The 23,448-nt window shown below is 35.7% G+C and overlaps 1 protein-coding gene and 1 long non-coding RNA gene across 2 annotated transcripts; both read left to right on the top strand.

Annotated features, from left to right (window-relative positions):
- The first annotated feature begins 2,121 nt into the window (after positions 1-2,121).
- Positions 2,122-4,904, top strand: LOC131014522 (uncharacterized). Its single transcript, XM_057942513.1, has 4 exons — positions 2,122-2,629; positions 2,713-2,789; positions 2,877-3,650; positions 4,055-4,904. Exons 1-4 carry the CDS (start codon positions 2,431-2,433, stop codon positions 4,712-4,714), a joined length of 1,710 nt encoding a protein of 569 aa, XP_057798496.1. The 5' UTR covers positions 2,122-2,430; the 3' UTR covers positions 4,715-4,904.
- A 15,530-nt stretch (positions 4,905-20,434) lies between these two features.
- Positions 20,435-22,392, top strand: LOC131014529 (uncharacterized). Its single transcript, XR_009098240.1, has 4 exons — positions 20,435-20,642; positions 20,720-21,333; positions 21,706-21,837; positions 22,096-22,392. It is a non-coding gene; the product is annotated as an uncharacterized LOC131014529 (long non-coding RNA).
- The last annotated feature ends 1,056 nt before the right edge of the window (positions 22,393-23,448 follow it).

The raw sequence follows: 23,448 nt of genomic DNA, 5'->3' as shown, positions 1-23,448 counted from the left end.
CGATGGTGGAGGCCAAATTGGTAAGAGACGAATGTAGAGGGGGCGGCGGCTTACACCCAAACAAGGCGACGAGAGGCGGCAGGCTAAGAGAGAGGGAGGTTTCAGGCGAAACCTTCGAGTGATAGATTTAGGGTTTGAGAGCGGCGGACTTGAAGAATTTTGTAAAATGGAAATGATTTCTCTATCTTACAGATCCGATCGACCGTTCCAATTCCAACAGTGATTTAGTCAAACGCCCTTTTAGTTAGACGCATTTTTAACTTAATGAGAATTGCTTTTAATTAGGCTTTTAATTAGTGATTTAATGAACACTAACTACCCCCTTATTATTTTCTAAAATAGAAACGAGCCATTATCGGTGGGACAACCCAAAATGAAATATGTGCCATGAATAGCGGGACGGAGGGAGTAATTAGTATTGGGAATGAGAGTGGTGAAAAGTAAAATTAAAATAAGAATAAATAAAGTATTATTAGTGATGAGATAGTTGTCCAAAAATAAAAAAAAGAAAGAAGAAGTTATTTGAGTGACGTCCAAAAAAAAAAAGTCATTTTAAGGACCGAATGAGTATTTCATATTCTCAGAATGCCAACATGTATAAATTCAAGAGTAGTGCTATTTGGACAAAATTTGTCCGGACAAAAATAAGGTTAAATTTTTTTAAAAATCAATTTATTTATAAATTTTGATTCAATTTTGAAAGGATTTAATTAGTTTTATTGTTTTTTCTATATTGTAATTTTTTCATAATTTTTTAACATTTTTTTTGTTATTTATTTGTAGTTTGTGTACTTTAAAAATAATAATAATTAAAAAGGTTATTAAAAAATTACAAAATAATTACAATATAAAGAAAACAATAAAACTAACTAAATCTTATTTTATTTTGAATCAAAACTTTTAAATAAATTTATTTTATAAAGTATTTAACTAAATTTTGTTCGGACAAATTTTGTCCAAATAACATTATTGTAAATTCAAATAGCGGTATCCCTCTTGAAGCCTGGGGGAGTCACACTATAATAAATAAATTGTCGTGTGCAGAGGGAAATTAAGTAGGACAATATTTATGACTTATTACTATAAAGGGTAAATACTCCATTAATAAATATCTCAATGTTTGTGCGATTAATGAAAATTAAATGTCTCAATGTAAGTGCAATTAAAAAACAATAAATCTATGTAGCCACATTGTGGCCACCCACACACTAATATAATAAGGATAATCTTGATTTATTTAATTTATTTTTTAAAATAAAAATAGGATTTAGTTATTTTATTATATTCTCTACATTGTACTTATTTTTTAAATTTTTTTTTGTATTTTTTATTTTTTATTTATTTTTTAATAAAAATAAAAAAGTTACCAAAAAATTGCAAAAAACTTACTATAATGTAGAGAATATGATAAAATGACTAAATCTTATTTTTATTTTAAAAAATAAGTTAAATAAATTAAATTATTTTCTACTTAAGTAAATTGTGGGTAGGCACAATGTGGCTGTTTAGCATTACTCATTAAAAAAATATATACTCAAGGTTTCAAAAGAATTCAGTTGGTATTCCAAAAATTATTTCAAACCTCCGAAAGGTGATATATTTGTCTCGTGAAGCGCGCAAATAGCATATTTGACATGGTCTAAAAATCGCAACAAGTGATTTCTATCGAAAAAGTTGAGGACTAATTAAGATTATAGTATTATATTAATTGTAATAAGAACGACATCGTTTTTAAAAGTAGAAGGTTTTTATTCTATTTTTAACTATAAAGCTTTCACATAAGATTTTTTTAAGTTATATGTGAGATATGCCACATACGCTCTACAACGATACACGTTGGGGCCTAAACATATGCCACATACACGTCATCTTTTGAGCACTTGAAATCATTTTTGGGGCCTAAACATGTTTTTTATTATAATTACACTTACGTTGGGACATTTATATTGTTTCGTATAAATATTGGGACAATAGTTGATATTGTAAATATAAAGGCATGCCAGTAATTTCTTAAAGTTAAAAATGTGGCAATGAAATCGAGTTGAATCACTGAAATCCTAAGCACCTTAAATATAAACTTGTAAGCTCACATTGGTATATCTATATGAGACAGGAGAAAAGTGTCATCCTTGGTGACACACAGAGAATTGGTTCTCTGCTCCTCTGCTCTGCTAATATTGCTTGGGAGTGAGTGATTATGCAAACACTTGGATAAGCAGACACAGAAACACAATGTTAATGTGAGTGATAAAAAGTTGCAGGCTTCTTTTCTCCCTAATTTATCTCTTCTCCGACAGGAAATTGGGGCTGCTCTTCTTCTCTCCTAAGCATTAAGAGCAGCTTTTTCAAGCTTCCACTTTTGTTGACGACGACTTCCACTCGCGTCGTTTTCACCCACTTACAAAATTAAGTAGGGCCGTGAGTGTATTTATGGGCAAAGAGTGGCTGTCTTGGGCCGGCGGCGGCGGAGGAAGCGGGGGTGGAAATAGTAGGTCCTCCAACAAGACAGCTGCTGGAGGTGGCTGCATGTCTGCTCTATTTCATCTGCACCGTTTCCACTTTCCTTCAACTCACCGGAATCACTCCAACACATATCCGTTCCTTCAAGAACAACACACTACAACTACAGGTACATAAATAATTTTCACACACACACACACGTAATAAACCCTTTTCCTCAATTTTAAATATGATTCTTGTTTCTTCATGCAGGAGTGGAGGCGCCGAGAAACAGCTTGGAGTTAAACGAGACGGCCGCCACGAAGCAACAAGAAGGTTTAATTTTTCCGGTGGGTGCAAATATGTAGTAACTAATAATTTCAGCAATGAATTATTAGTATGTGAATGATGAATACTAGTGTGCGTATGTTTTTCAGGAGGGCCGCATTAAAACACAAAGCTCGAAAATTAGATTAGATGAAATCTCGACGTCAGACTGCAATTCTCCGGGAACGAAGACACCAAGCGTAGTAGCAAGGCTAATGGGCCTTGATTTACTCCCACACCCAGAATGCACCTCTCCTTCCATTACCAAATCAAGAAAAGACACAGCTCTTCTCCAAATCTACGCCGCCCATTCCTTGCCGGAGACGCCGCGGACATCTTCGTCATCCCGGAAGTCCGACGTGGAGCGCCACCGCCTCTCGCTCCAACTAAACAAAGAGAACGCATTTTCTCCCTCGGACGGCGGAAGACTCAGGCAAGACGACAAGAAAATTAGATCGGTGGGGCTCGACATCACCAACACCCACAGAAACTCAGACCAATCCAAGAGAAGTTGGAAATTTGGAGAGGAGCAAGTCAAGCAATCAAATGCAACAAAACTAGTTCAAAGAAATTCGTCATCTTATGAGATCAATCATCAATCAAAAAGGGTTTTGAATAAAATCCCTGTTGTAAAAGAGCGGCAGCAGCAGCACGAGGAAAGCAAGAAAGTTAGCGGAAAATGCAAGAAATTGCCGGTTCGAGCTGCTGCAAGTAGGAGAGAGGATGGATTTGTTGGTTCTAGAGAGAGAAACAAATCACATCTGGCACAAAACAAGTGCAAGAAAAGTCGATTATCACGTGACATTCTCAAGGTAAATGGTCCAACTCTTGTTCAAGTCAAGATTGGAGCTGCTCCTTCTCTTGCAAAATTACCTCAAAAACAGGTATATTTCAATTCCAACTCTCTAGCTTTGTGGGGGTGGGTTTTGTTGTTATCGTTGATAGAAGAAATGCTCATAATAGTCTCTGCAGCATTTTGGTAACATATTTTGGAGTTATGTTATCATTACTTTCGTTTCTACTATATGAATTGGTAATAGCCGTTTGTCCCAGATCAGAATCCTACGTTGCAAACCAATGTATATTAGGACTTCTCTTCTCTGCTCTTTTGTTTTGTTATTTCTTCAAATGATTTAATTTAAGCTTAAGTTTGGAGATTTTCGAGAAGCTAGAGTTTTGATTCATTAACTACACCGGAATATGTTTCCCTTTTCTTACTTAAATTTTTCTACCTAGACTTTTTGAACCTCATAAATATTAATTAGCGTGGGTGAAAAAATAAATGCAGTCGCAGGTATCAGAAGCTCTAATTTCATGGAAGAGCAGCACACAGTTATCTAGTAAGCCGAGCCAACCGTACAGCTGCCAGCTGCAGCTCAGACACGATAAGACATCATCCACAACCGTCTCAGAATGCAGTGGCGCCGCTGCTCTCCACGGCGGCGCTTCGCCGGAGAAGAGGAACTACATCCAAATGCTCCTCAAACACAGCGGCATCATCAACCAAGCTAACCCGATAGCCAAATGGCACTCCCCGTCTCAGCCCATCGACCCCCGACTCTTCCACCACCTCGAACTCAAGGCCGCCACCGGCTTAAGCCACCGGTGGGAGAGGAAGATGATTTTTCAGCTGGTTGACGAACTTCTAGCTGAGAATTTAAGTCGCCAATTTAAAATGAACCGGCGAATTTCTCCCTTTGGCGGTTCTCGGTTGGTGGAGGAACTATGCAAGAAAGTAGGCAATTTTCCGGCGGCCAAGTGTGTGGTCCTTGAAGATATTGATTCGTTAATAGATAAAGATTTGAGTAAGCCGCAGTGGGATGGGTTCTGGGGTGAAGAAGAGGAGATGGTGCGTGAGATTGAAGGTGAAATAGTGGAGTGGTTGGTGTGTGAAGCGGTGGCCGTGATGGGTGGCGATGCAGCGGAGGAACTGGTATTTGCCATGTGAGGCTCTGGCGTGGCCAAGACTTCTACCTAAGTTCTAATTATTTCTACTCTTCTTATTTTATTTGACTAACTGAGCTGCCTACCAACCAGATTTTCGTGAAATTAATCGTTGTAAATAGTACTAACAGTTTTATTTTAAGGTTCAAATATTTGTTGTTCCAACTTTTTTATAAAAGAACAGTTTCCTCTCACACGACTGACTCGTCTTATTAAGCCGTCATTCTTAGATCCATGCAAGTTCAAAACACAAATTTTAGACAATATATTTACAATTTATTCGAATTTGAAAAGTATAAATATTATCCCTCCGTGTACGAAACATCTTTCTAAGAGCATCCACATCAATCAGCTCATAGGGCTGACTCGAGTCAGCCCAAGCGATGAGCCGATCGACCTGAAATTGTCACCTATCCAATACACATCATATCTCGCATACACAAAAGTTAGAATGCTCAGAGACACAGTAGCAATAGTTAGAACATCCACAGACACAGTAGCAATAAGTGTACTTGAAACCGTAAAGAAGATAGTACCAAGATTAGTTACCCAGTTCGATGATAAAATACCTACGCTCGGGGGGGACCACGCCCAAAGTAAATTATCCACTAGTGATGATAAGAGTACAAAGGACTTACACGCAAAGACTCAATCTTTCTAGCCTCTATATTTTCTCAAATCTCCACCAATTTGAATAACTGAGAGTAAGGCAACAACTCACCCTTTAAGTGTGAAACTGTGAATGCTACACATTCACCACCCCCAACAATATAAACTCACACCAACACGCTGGTGGAAGATATCAAAGAAGTAAATCAACCGATCAACGCTTATAACATGAAATAAGCGAACTTGCTAGACCACACACGCACGCAATGTATGCTCTGGAATGATGCACGAAAATACTCTGCAAAATCTTAGGAGAGTGATAAAAACGCAGCAGCCTCTGCTCTTCCTCTTCAATGTCATTATATAGGAAAACCCTAGAAGAGTTGTAGCTTGAATATGAAGTTGGAGTCTATCTGTAATAACTGACGAATAATACTTCACATAATCTATAGAATCGTGGTCATGTTATCTATAAATCACGCAAAAGATAACTCCAAGAAATCTGCAAAAATTCGCAAGTTGAAGGCTCTTGAACCTCTTTATTGTGACTTAGAACACTGAAGGAGACAGTACTTAACTTAAGGCTCTTGAACATCTATGTTGCCACTTAGAACACTGAAGAAGACAGTACTAACTTAAGGAAGAACATTCGCAGCTACACACCATTGTCTACATAATGACAACCAAAGTAGAGTATAGAAAAATACTCTAACACGACCGATGCAGCCCCCTGGCTCGAGCTGCGGCTCATCCGCCCTTTTGTCTATTCGCGTGCAATGCACGCACCTTGGCGCATTACACAACTTACACAACACACCATGGAAGCAATAAGAAGTACTAAGAACTCAAAAGAACGTTTTGGTGGAGAGGAATGAAGAGAACGATAGCCGAATATTTTGAGAAGTTCATTTACAGTTGATAGAATTCGCGTAAAATAATAGTTTTCAAACGACTTTTGGCATGACTCCCTACCAGCATTATATAGGAGAAAGTACAGGTCGCCTTTGTATTGGGATGAGGTTGGTGAACGAAAAAGTGTTAGGTCCGAAAATCATCGAGAAAACAATCGACGTGATCGAGAAAATAAAAGAGAAGATCAAAATAGCTCAAGATCGTCGGGAATCCATGCAAATCGCAGAAGAAAGGAGTTATATTTCGAGGTTGGCGAAAAAATATTTCTAAAGGTAGCACCGATGAAATGAGTTATACGGTTTGGAAATAAAAAGAAATTGAAACCTCGATTTGTATATCTGTTAGAAATCTTAGAATGCATAAGGAATGTAGCCTATCGTTTATCTTTAATGTCAGTACTATCAATTGTACACAATGTGTTTCACGCCTCCATGATGCAAAAAATATTTGCACGATTCTAGTCATATCCATCATGAAGATCTCCAACTCGACAAAGACCTCATATACGAAGAAAAGCCGAGTGTTATATTAGATCGAAATGTTTACGTATTGCGAGGTTGAGAAATTATTGGAAATTTAATGAAATATCATAACCCTAGTTTTGATGATACCAAAATCCTTAGGTTTTCTTTGTAATAGACTAGAACTTTATGAACTCAATTGTTGGAGTTCACTTTCTAGTTTGTCTAGTGTTCTGAAGACTGAACACCAGAACTCAACTGAAGTTGCAATAAAAGGTCAAGTCAAATACTGATGTTTTGACTGAATGAGTTTCTCACTGAAGAATCAATTATGAATAATTCATCAATGCTGGCTACGTGGACTTAGCGGACTGATACTAAAATCAAGTATCAATTGACATTCTTTCTCGGACTGAAACTCCATTTAATAGGAAGCCACACACTTTCAAGTACAGCCGCATTAAATGCAGAGATATTGAGGATCGTTCTTTCTCTGCAGAGCATTGCTTTTTGGTGATTACTTTTCAAAGGCGCCTTACCACATGTATCTGAGACGCCGTTTCTCACCAAACAAGGAACCTCGAAGATTGAAGCCTCAGCCAAATTCGAATTACTCTCACAACGGATGAATTCTTGAAGACCATCTCCGTCAACGGATCTATTCAAGACCTCTTCTATAAATAGAGCTCGAGGATCACTTCAACCTTCACCGATTCAAAAGCACAAGCTAAAACACTGTCAACAGTGCAACTCAACCATTCAAAGCCTTCAAAGATTTGAATCGAAGAAGAGAATGCCCAAAGCCCAAAATTAGACTACTGATTTCATACATTCTCTCAGATCCATAGGCAAATACATTGTATATCCAAAGCCTAAGTTCCGATTACAAAGTGCCTGTTCTCTGTGATCTAGTTGGTACTTCGAACCTCCTTTCAACTGAGCGAAAATAGTGTTTGAGTAGAGCGAAATTCATACCAGTGTTCTCACTCCAAGAGATCTTAGCCATCCGCTGAAAAGGCATTGTTGTGTCTTAGCGTGCTAAGAGTGAGAGAGAAATCCAACCCAGTGTGTTGGTACTGAAAATCTGATTTTCAGTTGCTAGGTTTGTTATGCATCCATAAGCTGGTGGACGTCGCCAACCACCAAATAATTCCTGCGGAATTACCAAAATAAATTAGCACAATGGTAAGCAGGGTCGATCCCACAGAGAGCAGTTAAAAATCATTCAAATCCCTAAGTCTAGAAAATCGGTGATGCCACCACGCCTTAAATTTAAGAGGAGTTAATTAAACTAAGAACGCAAAATTAATCAAATAAAATACTCTTGAATTAAATCAATAAAAAGGGTAATTCGGCTCAAATAAATCCACTCTAATTCAACTCTGATCCTCGACGCAATAATTAATCAATCCCTACCAACCAACCAGTTATAGGATACCGTGAAACGCAACGGACGTACCCCAATTCCTATTTACTGTGTCGATAAACAGCTGGAGACGCCAGACCTGCTTATTTCTCTTATTAAAATATAACCTAGCTGGAGACGCCAGACCTAGATTTAATATTCTAACAGCATTAAGATGAAGGAACCCAATTTATATCAATTATCCTAGAGACGCTAGTAATAATTAATATATCAATTAATTCCTACTACGAACATGGTAGCTTTATCACTAATCAACCATATTCCAACAATTACGGATTGGAGGTGCTAATTGACTGTAATCCAATTAAACTTAAGTTGGCCAGACTTAAATAAAATCGAAATTATTTTTAAACCATAGGAATTAATCGAAATCAATAGGAATCAATTTTAAACCAATTAGGTCTCACAGATCATTGAATTAGAGTTTCATTATTCTCGCCGAATTAAAAGGCTTAGCTACTCATGCTTAAAATAAGAACAATCAAATAAATAAAAATAAACATAAATAACATAATTGAACAAAGATTAATAAAATAAATTGCAAGAATTAATGTAACCCTTGAACCACTTGAAGAGAACTCGTCTGCTCCAACCGAAATCTCTCAACGTCCAAGCTAAAATAATACTAATTACTTAAAATTGCATGCATGGAAATCTAAAGGAATTCATCTGGACTAAAACTAAGAAAAAGGTAAAGTGTATGTAAACCAATCTAATCAAAAGTCAAACTCCTTAAAAGTCTAATGTTGCGGCTGAGTATCTATCAAAAGAACAAGAACATGACCTAATTAAAACTAACTATCTATGCGGCTCGTCTCCCAACTAAAGACCAAGGGATTAAATCCCTAAATACCGTGTCTCAGCCCAACATGGGCTTTCAGCCCCTTCAAAAACATAAGCTCTCAAAATAATTAAAATAAGAGTTTTGGGCTTAATTAAATGTAAAATAATTAACTCCAAGCACAATCTCTAAATTCCTCCACAATCAACTCTAATCTTCATCAAAAGCTTGATTTTCACCAACTTCTTCCATCCACGAGATCTATCTCCAATCCATCTAATTCCTGCGCCAAATGTCAACAACTTGGGTAATATCAAGGAAAAATCAACGGCAAAACGACACGAAAATAGATAACTAAAACACACCCATCATAAGCACAAGCCCAGAGTATTTGTTAGTGTGATCAACTGACCGTGGACGTAGGAACTTGTTCCGAACCACGTAAAAATCCTTTGTCATTTATCACTTTCAGTTTTACTTTCTTATCTGTGCACAAACGTCTCTTTAACTGAAACTGATTAACTGCAAAGTGAAACTATAATCTGACAACGTGATAATCAAAGACTATTTCAAAAGATAAGTTATCCGCTGTCAGTGTTATTAGTCTAACTGATAAATCTTCAGATAATCAGTAAGATTCATAACACTCCTCTGTTTTAAAATCAAGACTGAAGCTCTACGCTAATATCAGTTAAAGTTTTGTGCCTAACTGATATCTTTATCGAAGTAATTTCAGTATCAGTCTTCAACCTTTGTTTAACTAAGTTTCCGTTAACTGTCAATATCAGTTAATTTCAAAAGGTTGTTCTGTGTGTTTTAAAAAATAGCCTATAGGTGTATTCTCCCCCCCCCCACCATACATCTATTCTAGACCTTCCGGGACCTGACAGAAATACCGTCAGTCAAAATTCGATGAACTAGACACGGACCTCATGAATCTACTTAGGAACGCAAAGAAGAAATCCAAGCTCATTACCCCCGTTTAGAACCAAGTTAATTTCAAGGACGAAATTTTCTTTTAGTGAGTAGGGTTGTGAGAGCCCGAAATCAAATTATTTATCCAAAATTATTTATTTCAAATTATTTTAAATTTCAATTCTTGTAATGCATTTGAATGATGAAGTTATTGGATATTTTATAAATTTGTTTAGTCGCGTCCTTTTATAAATTTATTCAATTAGTTGAATGAATTTGAAATAATGATTTTGTCTTAAGAAATGAAAATTTCATTCTTAAATATTCCAAGTGAATTTTGGGTCTTAAATAAAATATTTTATAAGCCCATTTGTGTTGGGCCAGACTATATTTTTGTATTACTATAAAAGCCCATATAGTATCAGACATATTATACGTGTAAGGTTAATTTAAGTGTAAGCCTCATCATAACTCTTATTTCTCTTCCCTCAAAAAAAAAACTCTTATTTCTCAGCCACATTTCTGGGTTCTTCTTCAACCACCTATTTCTAATTATTCTTGCACAACATGTATTCTTTGTGCAATACTGTATATATTTATTTCATTTTTCTTCACTGTGTCCAAAACCGTCATCACCCAGCAAACGTGTCTTCTCGTTCTGTTCCATTCACACATAATTCGTTCTGTTCTTTTCACGGCAGAATTCAACTGGTAATTTTAATTATTTCTGTGAATTTATACAGCTTCATTTCAATACAACAATCAATATTTTTCTTCCTTCTTTCATTTGTCTGTGCAGTCATAGCAAATAGCCAAATACTCTCATAGAATCTTGTTCCTAAAAATTCAGACACGCGTACACATAATCAAATGGCCTCAATTGAATAATTAAGAAATCAAATGGAATAAAATTCTGATACTTCACTGAAAAGAAATTAGGGGGTTGGGGAATTTATGTGAAAAGCTGTGGTCGAGCCAGGAAGAGGAGTGCGACAACCTCGCCATGAACTGAGGAAAACGGCGGCGCCGCGGCTATGGCGGTGCTGCTGCTGTGCGATGTCGGTTGGGCAAGAGGGAGGCAGCGGCTGGGCAGCACTGCTGTTGTCGCGGGGGCTCCGATGGCGGCAGCTGCCGTCGGGCGAAAGAGAGAGGAGATGAGGGGCGATGCAGGGCTGGAGCAGGAAGCGGTAGGCAGTAGAGGTGGCTCCTCGCCGAAGAGTGGCAAGTGATGTAGGCGAGAGGAGGAAGACAGAGGGAGAAAGGTTTGGGCATGTGTTTGTGTGCGTGTTCTGTAAGAGAAAGATAGAGGGGAGGCGAGGGGCGAGAGATGAGAGGCGAGTGACGAGACGCCGGCGGCGGATTGGCCGGAGGTGGAGGCGGTGTCAGTCTCAGACAGAGAGAGAGAAAGGGGGAGAAGAAGAAGTGAAGAAGGAGAGTTTTACGTGATATTAAGTGAGCGAAAAATTGGGCTATGTATTGGGCCCTTGATTTAATGAAACATAATTTAAATGGGTAAATAAATCTGGGTTTAATTATGTTATTTAGTGGACTTTTAATTAATCAATTTTGGTCTCTAATGTTCGGCTACCTTTTAATTGAAATTTCATCCTATGACAGAATTATTAATTTGGGCTTGGTTTTAAATTAAAATTTTGAGTTAATTTTTCATAAGAAAAAGGGGTTATTGCCCGAAAATACTCATAGTTTGCCAATTTTCTAGTTTATAACATGACCTCATAATTTGACAAAAAAATACATCAATTTTCAATTTAATTGTAATTATGACATGACCTTATAATTAATTTAGTATAATAATATCAAAATTTAACATTAAATATTTTTTATTTTCTTTTCTTCTCACAATATACTATATATATATATACATATACATATTTGATGAATATGCATCTATATTATTTATTGGTTCTAATATTTTATAATTTCATAATTTAAATAGATAAATACTTATTATATATGTATATATTAATAGAATATTCAAATCAAATTTATATATATGCATTTGTGTGTTGAAAATGTAGAAATATATATATATATATATATATATATATATTATGAAACAATTAATATAAAATAATTAATCATCCAAGTTAATTTTTATAAAAATAAATCAATTAATTAACAATATTTTATATACTCCCTCCGTCCACGAAATGAGTACTCATATTTCTTTTTTCGTCCGTCCACGAAATGAGTACACATTTCCCTTTTTGGCAAGTGTACCCCACACATCTCTTTAATTAATACACTCAAAAAGTGGAACCCTTAAACTATTCACAATACAGTCCATACATTTCTTAAAACCCGTGCCGTCCACAAATGGGTACTCATTTCGTGGACGGAGGGAGTATAACAATTTAATATGAAATTACAATAAATATTACTCCCTCCGTCCCATTATTCATGGCATGTTTTCCTTTTTAGGTTGTCCCAATATTCATGGCATGTTTCTTATTTTAGAAATAATAAGGGTGTAATTAACTATACTAATTAACTACACTAATTAATTAAGACTACCTAACCCTAAAAGAAAAAGACGGACGGTTCACTCTCTTTCACTCTCTCTCTCTCTCTCTTGCGCCACACATTCCCTCTTTTCTCTTTCCTCTGAAACCCTAAATCGCGGCTCTCTCTATCTCTCGATTGCTCATCACTGCTCTCTCTATCTCCCGATTCTCTGCGAATCTCTGCCCCTTTCGCCACCCTTAGATCGGCGAATCTCTGCCACGCACGCTGCCCTTAGAACGGCGCTTCTCTGCCGCCGTGATGAAGTCCAAGTCGGAGGCTTACCTGAGCGGACAGTACGTGCCGGACAGCGAGGACTCGTGCTCCGATTGGGGATCGCCGCCGGAGGTAGATTTCCCGTTCTCGGCTGAATTTTCAGAAACGGCGGAAGACTCTCTCGGCTTCAGTGAGATCGAGAGTCTCTGTGGAGATGGGAGATGTCTTGTTTCACCACGGGCTCCGATCTATCGCCGCCCCCAAAATCCTGTGAGAAAATCGGTCTCTGATATAATTACCCCTGAATCTCCTATTTTGAATGATAGTACTGATTATCCCCTTTGTCAATTACTCTGTGAGGAATCGTGGGATGAAGTTGTGGCCTGGAATGCTACTGTTGGAGATTCTCTGGCTTCTCAGCTGGTGGGTTATACCCCAGTTCAAATGAATATGTTGAAGAACCTATTGCCAGCATTATTTCGGGTGAGATCTCACATTTTACTTTGACCTATATTTGCATGTGAATGTACTAAGGGAGATAGGGTTACTTTCGGTTTTGAAGTGATGAAAAACATGCTCACTTAGTGGAAAATTGATTCTAACATCTATGATTCTTGCATGAGATGTAATTAGCTGCTCCTATTGTGTAGTTGTGGCCCTGTGTGGCATCTGCTTGCTGCCTTGTGTTGCTTATGTTTGCTGTCAGTTGTGCCTTATAATTGTGGCCCTGTGTGGCTTATTGAGTGGCCCTGTGTGGCTTTTGATTGCTGCCTTGCGTTGCTTCTAATTGCTGCCTAGTTGTGCCTTATATTATGGCCCTGTGTGGCTTCTATTTGTGGCCCTGTGTGGCTTCTGCTTGCTGTCTTGTGTTGCTTCTGCTTTTGTTAAGTTGTGGCCGTGTGTGGCATCATGTTTGCTGCCTGTGTGGCATCATGTTTGCTGCCTGTGTGGCTTCATGTTTGCTGCCCTGTGTGGCTACATGTTTGTTGCCCGTGTGTGAATATACATCAATGATTAAACTAGTCCATGTATGAGATGATAAAACAAAATATTCATTCATGTTTGGCCTTAGCAAAAGCATAGAGGTTCACAAAATAACTTCACATACTAGTCTAATCTAGCAAAAGCATAGAGGTTCACAAAAAACTTCACATAGTAGTCTAATATAGCATTGGTGGCTGTCGAATACCTAAGTTATTCATTAGGTATTCAATGCCATCTAATGAGTAGTTTGCTATGCGTAACTTATTCATTAGATGGTACATTCCATCAACAATGCCCTATTCCATTAGGTAGGAAATGCATTCTGTTACCAACTCGGCTGGAACTTCCGAATTCAATGGAAGTTGATTAGCCCTAATTAGAGCCCCTTTCTTCATGTGAGGAATTTTGTAAGAATTCTGGCCCTTTACCTTCATTATCTCCACCATGCATCCTTGTAAGCTTAAGAAGACGTTATTGAGTGTTGTTTCCTTGCTGCAGCCCATAGTCGACTCACGGTCCGTCGAGAGCACCCAAACTTGATGATAGCTTCTTGGATCTTCCCTCGTTTCGGCTTCCCGTTGTTGGAGTTGTGAAGAAGAAACTGCACAATCGTGTTTCTCTCGGCCGTAGTTAGATCGGGCCTTCTCATTTTGTAGAGTTTGAAAGTTGTATCTTTTGGTTTGATAGCTTTTGTAAATTTTCAGAGTTCAAACTTCTACTGTCAGCCGATTAAAGGCTTTTATAGAAGCCTTGGGAACATATTACAGGGAAATTTGAACTTTTAGTAAAAGTGTTATGGAAATTTTGTCACTTTGCCGCCACTTTTTATCCTTGTGTCATCATTTCTTTTTCTTAAACTGTTCTACACTGCAGTGTTTCAACATTTAGGAAAGAAAAAAAATAAACATGTTTTTTATTTAAGGGTAAATATCATGAAAACCCCTGAAGTATACCCGTTTTATCAAAAATACCCTGGAACTTTCAAAATATTCTCTAAATCCTCAAACTATCGGGTTTTTATCAAATATATCCCGCATTTATTTTTCGGTCACCAAAATCATAATGTGGCTCGCCGAATGCCACAATGTAATTTATATTCTATTTTTCTAAAATGCAATGGTAAAAACGACGTCGTTTCGTACCATATCATTAAAAAAATCCACTCTGAAATTTAAAATTCACTCCTATCGTGTTTGAAATTCACGCTAATAATAACCTAGAATTAGGGATAAACACGATAGAATATAGTACGAAATGAAGTCGTTTTTTCTATGTATTTAAAAAAATAGAATATAAATTACATTGTGGCATCCGGCGAGTCACATCACGTTTCTGGTAACCGAAAAATAGGTACAGGATGTATTTGATAAAAATCTGATAGTTTGAGGGTTTAGAGAACATTTCGAAAGTTTTAGAGTATTTTTGATAAAGTGGGTATAGTTCAGGGGTTTTCATGATGTTTACCCTTTATTTAATTAAATTAATTTTAGATAAATAAATAAATTATTTAATTTATTTATTTATTTATTTATTGCAAGTCAATATTTAATTTAGAATCAACAATAATTAGTAATATTAACAACATCCTTAAACATGTGGGTCATCCTATTTATCCATCTACTTTAACTCTCCTTAGTTCCCGTGCCGAAAAGAAACAGGCCATGAATAGCGGGACGGATGGAGTAATACATATGATAAACAATAATCTAAATAAGGTCATGTTATAATTGAGACTAAATTGAAACTTGGTGTATTTTATGGTCAAACTATAAGGTCATGTTATAATTGCGATTAAATTGAAATTTGATGTATTTTCTGGTCAAATTAGAAGGTCATGTTATAAAACAGAAAATTGACAAACTATAGGTATTTTTCGGCAATAACCCCTAAGAAAAATATCTTTATTTATATATTTTACTAATTGAACTAGTGTTTTTTTTAAGGTTTTATAAAATAGTTTTCTAAGTATTAAATTACTTCTAAGTATGATTAGGCCCTTATATTTTATTATTTGAATTTATATGATAATGTGCAGCTAGACTAAGATTTGAATTGCTATGAAGTTCAAGTTTCAGCTGTGAGATTTATTTAAATACATGATGTTGTTAATTATTGACCATTTTAATATTACGTGTTTGTCATATGTTAGTTAAATTATATATTGCTAGGGGCCAACATAATTGGTACAAAATGTCACAGTCCTTGGTATGTCACAATGCGATTTATATGTTAAAGTTAAGGTAGCAACCATATCATTAGGGGCTAGCATAATTGGTCCAGGGCGGAAAGATCCTTGGTATAGTATGCCAACATGCGACTTTCAGTTATAAATTAATGTTACTCCCTCCGTCTCAACTTTTAGTATCCAATTTTTCTTTTTTGGATGTCCCACATTTTAGTATTCATTTTTATTTTTAGTAAAAGTAGGTGTGATCCTTGCTCCACTTTAATTATTTTAACACTCACATAAAAAGTGAGACCATTATTCCACTTACAACACATTCAACCACTTAATTAAAACATGTGTCACGCTCTCAAATGAATACTAAAAGCTGGGACGAAAGGAGTACCATTTTATTATCTTGGATAATTATTGCATGATATTCCACACTAAGCATACTCGTGGAAGATCGAATGAGCACATCAAGTCATTTTGCTAATAGTTGACTTCATTTGCAACAAATATAAGTATCTAATGTTTTAGTTAGTCTAAGTTTCATGTTTTAATCTGGTTTCAAATGTTGATTGATTTAGTAGTTAAATATCTTCAAGACTTCTTTACGTTATGATTTGGGACACAGGTGTTGATTGTTGTCTTTAAATTAAAGTTAATATTTGAATATATTACTTAAAAATTAATATCTTTAAATCGTTTTTGAAATGTCTCTAAGAGTTTATTTCATTTAAAGGTTTATATCATTTAAATTAACACACACACACACACACACACATATATATATATATATATATATATATAAAGACTTATGTATTAAATATTAATTTAAAAATTTAAAGTTAATACCTTAATTACAACATGGTATAAGAGCAAGTCTACTTTCTTATAAACACTGCAAAATAAAATTTCCTAAATATTTTAAAAGTTATGTGTGACAAAATGCCATCAGTCTCTATGTGCTCCGACTTCAAGGTAATAGTGTTTCAAAACAATTTTCAAATGGATGAGTATTAATTGTTGATATTTCGAAATTATGTTGAATTTGCTGCAATAACTGAAGTTATTATGAGAAAGTTCAAGTTCAGTATACAAGTTATCAATTATACAAACGAACAGAAGGTATTGTATACTATCTTTCAACATAAAGATGATGCTCGACAATGGCGATGTCCGTGATGAAAACAATTAAGGTGGTGGATCATGTTTTGGTGAGCGTCGTGTAATGAACGTTGTAGGCAAAGAAGAAAAAGAACTTTCCCTCGAGAATGTGTCACGCGTTCGTTATTTTTCTCAAAGTTTTTTCAAGAATCTACCTAGATAGACATGAGGAATTCACAATCGATTTAGCACCAGGAGCATCATACGTTTCAAAAGAATTGTATAGGATGACGCCAAAGGAATTAAAGAATTAAATATGCAATTGCAAGAGCTTTTAGACATATGGTTTATTCAACCAAACGTATAATTATAGGGAGTGCCAGTCTTGTTTGATAGGCATATAGACGGAGTGTTTATAGATTATCGCGTGCCCAATCAACTTACCATCAAGAAAAAGTATCCTCTGTCGAGGATAGAAGATTTATTCGACCGAATGAAAGGAGCAAAGGGTTGATCAATCCCCTCCCTGAGAACGGGCAAAGAGTTGTTGGGAATGATGGACGTCATGGTTTGTATGGCTGAAGTGCTCTTCATTTGCAGCCGCTTCTTCATTCGCTACTTGAGCAGGGAGTATTCATCGATAAAGTCAATTTTAGTTTCGATGGAGAGTTTTATGAGTTTATTTTTGTGAACTATGACTTATTATGAAATCAGTTATACTATGTGAATCAAAACAACCTACACGACGAATTGTGCATGATCCATTTATGAGCCAACAATTATGATAATTGAGAAAAATAATACTTCCTACGTCCCCCAAATAATTTCCTTTCTTTTCTTTTTGGAACGTACCCCATATAACTTTCTGTTCATTTTGGGACACTACCTCACCACTAATAATATCCAATTTATTTTTGCATTTCGCCTTTTCAGTACTATCAATACAAATTATAATACATTTTCACAACTTTCAATACCTAATTATAACATTTTTTTCATCACTTTCAATACACTCAACAACTTTATCTTTAAAATTCATGCCCATCCCTCCTAGAAAGTTATTTGGGGGGCAAAGAGATTATAATTTTGGCGAGAAGAGATACGTTCAAGAGTACCGGTGTCAGAATCTTTCAAATGAAGAAAATGTGTAGGAAAGATGGGCACAATCTGATGTATGAATAAAATAAAAATAGAGAGACAAAAGCTTTTTTTAATTTTTAATGTGCAGAAGCTTTTTTCTTTTTTCTTTTTTAATTTTAATTTTGAATATGTGGTACCCTAATATCCTCCTGAGATATTAAGGTACATAATATGTTTCGTCGGGACAGAGTCCAGTATATGCGCTGGAGGCTATTTTTAGGTTCGGGCACTCACAAATTTTGGGTAGGGTATCCCACCCGACTAGACCCGATCGAATGGACACCCCATAGACAATAACTATATTAATTAAACAAAAACAGCTACCTATACAAATATTGTTTAGTCACTTCTTTGAAATAGATCATCAACCATCGTGCAGCGTTTCATCATCATCTTATTACAGTTGTAAATTAATAAAATGAAATAACAACGCGGAAAAAAGAATCAAAAGTAAAATATATTTTAATGTGACACCACCATAAATTGTGATAAGGTATGTTGGAGTAATAATTATTTCTTTTCTTTTATCGAACCACAATCTCGCCATCACTAAATCAAAATTCAAGAACCAAAAGAAACTAAATTCCTAAAGAGTGAAAGCTATATCTTTGTTCCCTCAAAAAAAAAAAAAAAACTATATCTTTGGCCTCTCTGTTCTTGAACAATATTGATTGATTGCCACTTAAATGTGTGAGTTTTAGGTTGGTGTTAGACAGGATTTAAGTCCGAGACCTTTGGCCTCACTAATATCCAATTTCTTCTTTTTGCCCAAACTAATATCGAATTTCTTTAAATATATAAATATCTGATCATCATGTTTCCTCAATACATGTTGAATTCGAACAAGCTTACTTAGTGTTTCGATTTTACTTAACACTCATCTCATTCCATTTGGTTTTTGCAGAATGTTTAAATTTTACTTTAACACTGCAAAATGGAAGGGCCCTTGTCTCATTTCATTTGGTTTAATTATGCTCAAATAAAAAATTAGTTGATTTTATCTACTTAATTTGTTCAATCCGATAACCTGTGATTCAACTGATAATCTTGTATGTTTTGTGAGAACAACACTTTTTCTTCAAGCCATTTCTCTCAACACAAAATTCCAAAATCATCGAAGATCGAAATAGATAGTGTTTGTCCCCCATTGTAACCAGATGAGGAGTCCCACCAAAATAATATTTTTGGGCTGTAAACGAGAGAGGGCAAAGATCTATAAAAGTGAGCAATATTTATATGTAGTAGATAACGATATATATCATATATATCGAGTTGGGATCCACTGAAAAGTTTTTTTTTTTTTTTTTTGAGAAATAAGAATAATTACAAATAAATTAATAAAATATACTAATAAATCAATACTATAATATAACGCACGAATAGTTGTATACAAGTAATGTTGTGGTAGAATTTTCGCCTTCAAGATTCAAACTCAAGTGAAAATGATTATGCGTACGTTAAATTGATTTATTCATAAAGTTTATTAACTTATTCATTATTCTCATTTAATAAGATTAATTCGAATAAATACCAATCATATAATTTGAATATCTTTCGTTTCAGATTCATTATCATTTTTTACCATATTTAATCGTGTTTACTGCATTTTTTTTTCTCCATATATATAATTGTAGTTGTAGTGTAGTGGCCCATTACATCAGACTGGAACATGATATCGATGATGCTATCTTTTGGGGTTTGTTGAGTACATTGGTTTGTGTTTAGGTCCAATCTCGCTGGGTCTATCACTTCCAACTGACTTCTTGTTTGAGGAAAATAAAACTCAATTGCCCCACTTCTTGTCTGCGTGAAATTGGTGCCACTCCACCACCATGTTAGTTGCCTCCCCCTCTCCCCCCACCTCACCTTGTTTTTTTCTTCAAGATTTTTTTTTCTTTGCAGTTTTCCATCTCCTGAAAATGCTGCGACAATTCTTAAAAGAGGATGAAGTGGTCATATGCGTACGAGTGGCCATTCACCTCAGGTTTCTTTCTTTGGGGTTGAGATTTGGTGAAATAATTATTTTTCGTGAAAAATGATAAAGACGAATAAATTAATAAATTTACAAATAAATTGATTGTAACGTATGAATAACTATATCACTACAACAAAAATGGCCTATAGCAACACCCCTTTAAAGACACCAAAGCATTAGTGTTGTATCAGATGCCAATTACGACATTGTTTTATTGAAAAATAATTAATCTCTGTTTATTCAAAGCTATTATGACATTAAAATGTAGATGCCTCAATATTATGTCAGTGGGGGCATATTTTGTCGTCCTTAGAATTCTATTTAGTTTATTCTTATTTAGAGGTAAAAGGCAATAGATTAAAAAGGAGGGGGAAAAGATACCGCCAAACTTAATCATTTTACAAATCTTAAGCGCTAAACTTACCGCTATTTTTTTTAGATAAATTTGCCACTAATTAATTGATTTTTTCATTTAAATGATAAAAAATGAAAGACTAATTTACTAATTAAATATCCTAAATGTTCACGTCTCCCTAAAAATTCCCCCAAACTCTAACCCTTTCCCTTTCTCCTCTTTGAAAACCGCCACCGCCCTCTGCTCCTTTCTCTCTAACCTTTCTTCTTCACATTATCATTAACTCTCCATAATCAACTTTAAGCTTAACCTTCACTTCCACGCCTCACTCTCTCTTTTATCTTCTAGCTTCATCGCAAAGGTAAATATCTAAATTTGATTTCAAATTGGCATCTCAATTATCGCCAAAATTTTCTAATTCGATCTTAATTGTTGCAGATAATGCACAGGTTGCACTGCCCTTGATGAAATCGGGCCCCAAACGAGCATGTTAATGGTGGGTATGTCGCTAGATTTGTCATCCGACCTCGTCCTGCCATTGTTGATTTTCAATTTAGGTCCAATAAATTCTACAAAGCTCATTCTTTATTGATTTAATGAATATACGTTCTTTGATTTTTGCAAGTGAGCATGATTGGTGTTGTTAGTGTGATGTTTTTTGAGTGTATGCTTTCTTGTGAGGTGTCATCGCCGACCTCTTCTCTCTCCCTATGCCTCGGTCGCTGCTGTCACCGGGCACGCAGTGGCGGCGGGGTTGATCCTCGCAATGACCCACGACTACGTTGTGATGAAGAAATTGAGAGTAGTGTTGTACCTGAGCGAGCTCGACATTGGCATGAGCCTACGGATTTCTTTACAGCTCTGATCAAGGAAAAAGTAAGCTCCAACGCTGCGCGGCGGGAGCTGGCACTCCGTACGGCGAAGGTCGACGCAGAGGCGGTGGTGCGGATGGGGATTATCGATGCGGCGTATGATAGCGCAGAGGATGTGGCAGCGGCAGCGGTGCAAACGACAGCGTATCTTATTCGTCATGCCGTCTAATCTTTAACAAGGTAAAACTTATTCGTCAAAATGAATGCTTATTATATTTATGAACTTAAGTATGATTATTGCTAAGTTTGTTTATGTGTGCGCACGCTAATATAATGATATATCTTTTTTTTTTACTTTAGGCACAAAGATTGTGTTTTATGTGATATATTGCATTATTGAAGTGTGCTGCTCCATTTATTTGAAATAGATATGCAAATAAGGTGTGTATAAATGCGTGGAAATTAAATTAGTAAAGGAAAAGGTTAAATTTATTGGATGTCTGAGATGATTTACTAGTTGGAGTGTTTTTGAGCTATGTAATGTGTTCTTTTACTAGGCGCGAGAATTTCTTATAATTTGCTAGAATTTTACTCGATTTCTTTTTTGTGCAGGTTAGTTTTACAAAATCCACTTAAGTGGGTCATCCTATAATGCAAGCTGCAATACAAAGAAATTTGAAAGTGTTGTTTCCTTGAAGCTGGAACGAATGAGTAGTATATTCAAATAACAATATTCATATACAGGTATATTTGTAAGTTGCCTAGTATCCATTTAGGTTTTTATTGTGTTTTTTGCATATTTGTTTTGTATTGCTTTTGAATAATGCCACGATGATTGATTTAACTTTTTGATTACTAACAATACTACTTGAAGATGAATTAAATTTCTTTGACAAAACTGTTGTTCGACCTTGTCATTTCGTATGTAGTGTAGTTTGCTTTGTTTCTTATGTATTAGAATCAACTTCTTAAAATCTTAAGTGACTTGAATTTATATTTCAGGTGTCGGTTGGAGTCGTCAGCGAAATGTCAGATACTTGGACTCTAGATCTTAGCAAAGCGTTCCCGCAAGAAAAATTTGAAGAATGCAACGAAGCTACCTACTTATAGCTTTGAAACAAGGAATTTTATTCCTTACCAACGACCTTTGTCTAATTTTCTTTTAGAAATTTGGTAGAATTTAGAGCTTTTTTTGTTAGCAACAAAACAATACAGTTTAATACTTTCTTGTTTATTGGTCTTTGTAATGAAGTTTTATTTCATATTTGAAATGAATGAAGTATTGGTGTTATTATTAAATGTGTCTTTCTGTTATGTACATTTTTATTTTTTTATATGCTAACTTTTTAGATGTAAAATTTAGATAATTTAATAACAATTACAACTATAAATTTGCAGAATACGTATATAATATTTGTATTTAAATTCTTTTTAATAAAATGCCTTTAAAGGCATATAAAGATGTTGCCATAGCATACCTATCTAAGGGAACAATGTAGTATTACGTTGTTTTTCAAGACACAAGAGTATGTCTTTATAAGTTCTTAACCTTTAGCTACATGAGCATACACGACATCACAAATCAATGTGGGAATAGCTAAAATGTTGCAATAGTTACTTTATTAAGGCATTTTTAAATGTTGTATAAGACAATTTTTTTTGTAGTGTATTCAATAATATGGTGAAATCTTTGCCCCCTCCATGACTCGAAACTAGGTAAAATTTTTGCCCCTTCAGATAAATATTTGTCATTGAATTTGAATAATTCTCATTTCTCATTACATTTGGTCATTCTGGCAGGATCCCCCTCCCCTCTCTCTCTCTCTCTCTCTCTATATATATATATATATATATATATATATATATAAGGGAGGGCTAAAATAAGAACGTGTTGGATCCCGATGGATATCTGTACTGGTGTATGGGGGAGAGGGGGGAATACACCAGTGTGCTATTTTCAAATAGAACACTAGGGTCAGTTTCTAAACTGAAGTGGTTGAGAAAGAAAGATCAGTTTGAAAGGGGGTTAAGACTGATACTGATAATGAGACAGTATGGTAACTAGGGGTGTAAATGAGCCGAGTCGAGTCGAGTATTGCCATGCTCAGACTCGAGCTCGACTATTTGCATGAAGCTCGAGCTTGAGCTCGACTCGGCCGAGCTTGATTTTCTTGAGCTCGAGCTCGACTCGATGCCATACTCGTGAGCTCAAGCTCGACTCGATTAAGCTCGATTGTGGAGCCGTACTCGAGTTTGAGCTCGAGCTCGAGCTCGTTTAAGCTCGTTGAGCTCGAACTCGTTCAAACTCGGTGAGCTCGAGCTCGTTTAAGCTCGTCTGATACATGCTTCAACAAA

Source organism: Salvia miltiorrhiza, chromosome 3, assembly GCF_028751815.1.
Source record: "Salvia miltiorrhiza cultivar Shanhuang (shh) chromosome 3, IMPLAD_Smil_shh, whole genome shotgun sequence".
Classification (NCBI taxonomy): Eukaryota; Viridiplantae; Streptophyta; class Magnoliopsida; order Lamiales; family Lamiaceae; genus Salvia; species Salvia miltiorrhiza.
This window is presented reverse-complemented; position numbering and strand designations above follow the sequence as displayed.

Excerpts from the sequence above, each read along its gene's own strand:
- LOC131014522 (XM_057942513.1), top strand. The coding sequence starts at position 2,431 with ATGGGCAAAGAGTGGCTGTCTTGGGCCGGCGGCGGCGGAGGAAGCGGG. Across the intron at positions 2,630-2,712 it reads ACAACACACTACAACTACAG|GAGTGGAGGCGCCGAGAAAC; the intron begins GTACATAAATAA and ends TTCTTCATGCAG. Across the intron at positions 3,651-4,054 it reads CAAAATTACCTCAAAAACAG|TCGCAGGTATCAGAAGCTCT; the intron begins GTATATTTCAAT and ends AAATAAATGCAG.